General features: G+C 42.9%; 1 protein-coding gene across 1 annotated transcript in view; it reads right to left on the bottom strand.

Moving 5' to 3' along the window:
- Window positions 1–455: 455 nt before the first annotated feature.
- LOC137427831 (uncharacterized) overlaps window positions 456–6000 on the bottom strand; it is a 45401-nt gene continuing 39856 nt past the window's right edge. Inside the window, exons 5-7 of the mRNA XM_078777259.1 lie at window positions 2363–2431; window positions 1005–2173; window positions 456–882 (exon numbers count right to left, since the gene is read on the bottom strand). Coding sequence (XP_078633385.1) covers window positions 456–882; window positions 1005–2173; window positions 2363–2431 — 1665 coding nt within the window. The remainder of the gene's footprint in view (window positions 883–1004; window positions 2174–2362; window positions 2432–6000) is intronic.

The following is a 6000-nucleotide window of genomic DNA, read 5'->3' as shown; positions in this document are numbered from 1 at the left end:
CCCCTGGGGCCCAAAGAGGGGGGGGGCCAAATAATAGGCTGGATCAAACATTGGGGGTACCACATGAAACCAAGTGGAAATCAACAGGTACATCTCACAGAGCACAGAGTGACCACCGCCAGACAAATTTGGCTCTGCATAGGCCCCCCCAGACCACCCTCAAAGGGTCCCAAAATTTGGGCTGGATTAAACATTGGAGCTACCACATAATATACAACCAAGTCAAAATGATCAATTACAATCTACTATTAAGTACAATATATCTATCGATTGTCTGCCACATAAGGCCTGCCGGATCCCCCCCTCCCCCCCAAAAGGGTCCCAAAATTTGGGCTAGATTTAACATACCACGTGAAATCTATTTTACATGACTTCCAACAGAATTTACAATATATATGCTTAATGCATCCAATGAGTAGATCACTATCAGAAAATCCTTATGATTCTTGAGAGGGTTAGATCTCTGTTTCACTTTCCGAGTCATCACTCCAAGCATTTTCGGAATTTGAATCATCGTCAGACATATTAGCAATATCTTGTTGGTCACTCTCGAGATCCTTTATACTGTCCTCCTCTTGTTCCCCTTCCTGGAAAAGATAATCTGGCAGGGCAGGTCCCAAGAACCAGTCTGGGGTATAGCACCCGTTCTTTACGTCATCCGGTTCATTTGTGTTGGTGGCATCCTGCATGTTCTGGTAGCAGATCCCAACCGTAGCATGGAGGGTATCTTTTCCATCAATAGTATCCATGTTAACGTCATAATTATCCCATGCGAGCCCTGTGCCTTGGTTAGGATTCAGGTCTACACCATCAGGAGCATCTCGATCATTTGCCTCAACCGAAAATGCGAACTCCGTCTCCAATGCCTTGACTTCATCGTAACTCAGGGAGTGACCAAGACGATTCAAGATACGAAGGATCAATTTGGAACCAGTTAAAGTCCCCAATCCCAATCCAAGTAATGTGTGTTTCCAAGGCCGCACGGTACCCTTGATGTGTTATACACTGCATCTGATGACATGCCTATCACTTTTCTATTCACTGCTTCTCTGTTATCAACACCTGAAGGTTCACGAAGGCCACAAAGGAGTGTTTTGTAAAACAGCAACATTTCTCCTGGCAGGTCAGGTGAACATGACTTGAGTGTCTCTACAGATGTTGGAGTCGGTGTTATAGATTTGGGCATTGCCTGTATTGCAGCTCGAAGATGAAGTGCCGCAGTGCGAATCACATGGACGTGCTTCTCATCATCCTTATGGAGGCTTGCTCTAGCATCAGCATCAGACATACTGGAACTGTATACAAAATTTCCTTTTCGATGGTCATACATAGATATTGAAATTTTGTCCCCAAATTTGTCCTTTATCTTCTTTATCAACGCCTGTGCCGTGTAGCTTTCAATCTCGTCTGGTGTCCCACCTACACTTAGAAATTCAGACTTGTATAATTCAAGAATCGAAGTAGACAGCATTGCCTTGCGATTGCCAATGACTTCCATCTCGATTAGAGCTGATATTGTTCCGAAGGTAGTAGAATGCAGTCGCCTATTCGAAACGTCTTCATTCTTTGGAACAGCCCCCTCAACTTCTTTGAAAAATTCCCGACGGCATGACTTGTGATATTGGGCTTCTTTGGCGATCAGGTCAACTTCACTATGGACTAAAGCTTTGACCCGCTCGTTGCTACTTCTTGGAGCTGCTGCAAATATGCTATCACAACCGTCTTTTGTAAGACAATCTGACAATGGCTCCACCTTACGGTTGATGGTTTTACGCAGTACAGGACAAAAGATGCAGGAGCCCTTCAAGAAACCTTTCGCATCCGATGGTGGCATCGAACTTCTGCGCCGAGTCTTTGGTTGATTTGAGGGAGAGTCGCTTTGTGAATTTGTTGATGGCCTTTTCACAGCAGTGTAATTTCTGTAGCATTTAGAGTGGTACTTTGCATTACCTGCTTGTTGCTGCATATTGACTTCTGTAGTTGTATCTATATAGCGATCCGACTTCAGTGCAAGTCTAAACTCTGCCGCCCTCTTGAATGCACCCCACGTTCTGTCCACGAATATCTTCAGTGATTCATCTTGACTTGCTTTACAAATGATGCACACCAGATCGGCTTCACGATTATCAATGTCGGTTGAGCTGCCCTCATCCATCGTGGGTGTGTCTGCAGCCTAGAATAGAACAAAGTATTAGGTTATGGGTTTGTAGCAGGCCCTAAATTTATGTGTTGGCGAATTTTAATTAAAATGAATAAACAGAGTTTGCTTTGTGGAAGAACATTGATGGCTAAATAATTAGGTGCTTCGTGATTATCATGGTCATTGGTCATGGTACACCTCCACTTCAACAAGGATGCATACCTGATTAGATTGTTCACCATCAGCAATGTTGTTAGGGCTGTCATCATCCATCTTGGTTGTGTCTGTTGCCTAAAAGAGAACAAAGCACACATTATATAGTTTATGGTTATTACAAAGCTATTATATCAATTTTGTAATTGAATTTTAGTTGAATGGAATGAACTAAGCCCACCTGAACGATGCATACCTGATTAGTTGTTTAACGGTCAGCAATGTCGGTACCACTGTCATAAATCGTTGTGGGTGTATCTATTGCCTAAACTAGTGGCTATTGCCTGGGTTGGTACAGACTGGTTTGGGATGGAGCACTTTTCAACATATTCTCCCTTACCTGATCATGAGTGAACGAGGTGTGAACAGACAATTTATGCCACTGCCTGCAAGTTCACCGACAAAATTATGTACACAATTCTAAAATATTGGGAAGAGTATTGTTCCACCCAGAAAAATGGAACACTTAAATAGACCAAATAAAACTAAATGCTGGGGGAACTCGCTCAAGACTCAACATCTGAGGATCGAATTACGCGAGGAAGAAATAAGAGGGACAATGGTATATAAGTAACCTCAAAAAAAAAAAAAAAACAACAATATTGCCAGAAAAGAACGATTTGAGAACTTTAAACAACGAAACCCACGAATGGAATCAGCACAGCTAAACCAAACCACGAAATATTATGTCAAATGCAGTAACAAAAATAAAACTCTATAAATTTAAACTAAGCATGACTAAACCATGACTAAACACAGTACCAAAGATAGTTACAAATTAAAATCAAAACAGCATTAAAACCAAGTCCAAAACAGTAAAACTCACTTGAAACAATAGTTGAAGCTGAACAAATGTCTGTGGTAAAGCATAAGAAATGATCCTTCCTTTGCATTGCCAAGCTGCTGTATAAATGTATCTACACACACCGTAGAGGTGACTGATCACACTGCCTTGGCCAAGGTTACACAAGAGGCTCCGTTGTTTATTGAGATTCCCAATGTGTGTAGATGCGATCAGTAATTGATTCAGGGCATTAAGCAAGCTCATGGTAACTGGCCTTCGGAAAGTGAAGGTGGCAGGGTGCAGTGTTTTTCTTATTTAACATTGTACTTTATAGTAAGGGCATTTTATGAGATATTTCACAAATCTGTTAACTAAATTGTTACCAAAAAATTTCTTCACCAATATGTTTGTAAAGGTGTGTAATAACATGTGTTAAAATGTTGAAGTTCAACTCCCGTGGGAAACCCAGAAAAAAAGCTGTTGAATTCGGGTACAGAAAAATTATTTTCGAGAATTTTTTTTTTTTTTTTAATCGGCCCTTAAGCAACTTATGAGGGGTCAAATAAGGGTTTTTCATGATTCTGAGTTGATTGTTAACATTTATATTTTCACTTTTACATTTACACACAAAGTAGCTTTTATTTCACATACATATATAATACTCAAGAGTTATTTCTCATTCACAATGTCAGAAGTTTCAACAGTCATTGTCTATGTCTTCTTCAGACTCAACAACATCATGACTGCAGTTTCTGCATGTAATGCCATTACAGACTCCACAGGCCGAGATGCACGTGACCCCATTCTTCTTGCAGCTGCATCGCCGGTTGCTGCAATCTCCATGACAATTACAGCTCGTGAACTGCAATAGCTCCTCAGGAGCCGTGGGGTCCAGTGTTGGAACTGGCTCATACCCATGCACACCTATTGTCCATCCATAGTCACTGGGGTTCAGAGACATGCTCTGTAGAAGGATCCAGTCCCGGGTCTGCAGGTAGGCACGGAGTGAATGTTGTGCAGCTGCACCCTCTGTTGAAGGTAGAGTCTCTGGTACTCGATCTGTATGCTCTGCTTTGCATCATTAGCATGGATTCTCTTCATCCAGCCATTCCAGTTGGAGTGTGGGAACTCAGGATCGTTGGCTTTGATCACCCACCCCGCTGCCCAGAGTGTGTCACCTGGAGTGAGGAGTGGCTGATCATGAGCCAGGGAGGAGGAAAGCTCAGCGAGGGGGAGAAACATGATCGCGTTCGTTCCTATCTGTTTCCTGTTCGTAAATGGAATAATCTTTACTTCAGTTCCTCTCAGGATCTTAGCTTTGTCGAGTGCCTTCAACTTCACCCGGGGGAAAGCTGCTGTTGTCTGTGGATCTGGCAAAGGTGGTGCCGGAGAGGTGACTTCGATCCAACCCATTGAGTGAAAGGGAGTGTTTCCGTGAATAGAAACAATGTTTAAATCTATATTGTCTCCAACAAACTGAGTGACTGCATTGTTTGTTTCCCCAACCTCCATAAAGACCACCTGATCATTACTTGACAATTCACTTTCACTGGCTGGCACTTTGGCTGTCATCACTGATTGATCCTCAAGCGCAGCATCAACCGCAACCTCATCATTGATCTGTTCATCGGTTTCCTCCACAATGGTGTCAAGAGTGCCAGAAGTATCTGGAACATCATCTCCACTCCTACTATTAAGGAAGCAGTATTTGTAGTTTTGTGTCTCCGTGTAAGACTCAGTGTATCCCAGCCGGTAGAACTTGTTGAGCATCCATTTTGACCCAAATCTATGATCAAGTTGTATGGCAAGCCCCATTTGGTGTGGCAATACTCCAGACCGAGGTCGACAGGCCTTAATAAAATTCTGCCCCCAAACGGCAACTCTTTCGTCTGTCTTGACAATCGGTCTCAAGAACATCTGAAGGCTTGCAGGAACAAGTGTCAGCTGACTATCGATGTCAGTCATACTGTGTGTGGTGGGGTATGACTTTGGACCTAAATCAATCAAGGCAATATCATTGGATATGAACTTGAGTGCCGTCTTTATGATCTGAGTCTTCTCATCTCCATGGTCAAGATTAGCATGATGCACTCGCAGAATATTGTCGGTGCCATCTTTGAGACAGAGTACATCTGCCCTTCTTTCCTGTGTTGTGAAATACAAGGTGTCTTCGTATTTCTCTAGAAGTTTTATCTTTAGCCAATGCTTTGAATAAGAAAGGCTCTTCTCTGGTGACTGATCAAACTCCTGCAGCTTTTCATGGACTTGGTCCATGTTCATTACCCCATGCTCTAATTCTGAGTCTAACCATTCGCAGAATTCAATAAAAACTGCCTCTCGCTCCTCATCAATACTCCTCTGTCCTCTCTTCCTTTTTCCTTCCTCATCAGTCTTGGACAAACTGTCACCTCTCGCAAACATAAGTTTGCATCGCAAATGGTACAGTGTTTCTTCTGCTACCAAGTCGTTGATCCCTTCCAGGCGTCCAGTGACTTCAGTGCCCCAGTCATCCCCGCGACTCCGTGCTGTCTTCAGCAAGCTTGCCTTCAGTGTATCTGCAGTCAAATTATCTGGCACTCTGTATTTCTTTCTAGCTTGTGCTGGATTATTTTTGTAGAGCTGGGCTGGTTGGTTGCAAAGAATGCATACATCCTTATACAGGAGGTCAACTGACTGTGATCTTCTAGAACTGCAGCCAGTTGATGAACTGAACTCACAAGTAGTGCGTCTTCTCTTCAACTTTGATGACTCTTTCTCTGCCTTTGATGCTTGAGCTGACTTCTTGGTGGTTGCAACAAAGTTGTTGTACAGATCATTTTTACACTTCTGGTGGTACCTCAGTTTTCCTTCCTTTTGAGCCTCC

This window comes from Myxine glutinosa, chromosome 5, assembly GCF_964187855.1.
Source record: "Myxine glutinosa chromosome 5, kmMyxGlut1.1, whole genome shotgun sequence".
Classification (NCBI taxonomy): Eukaryota; Metazoa; Chordata; class Myxini; order Myxiniformes; family Myxinidae; genus Myxine; species Myxine glutinosa.
This window is presented reverse-complemented; position numbering and strand designations above follow the sequence as displayed.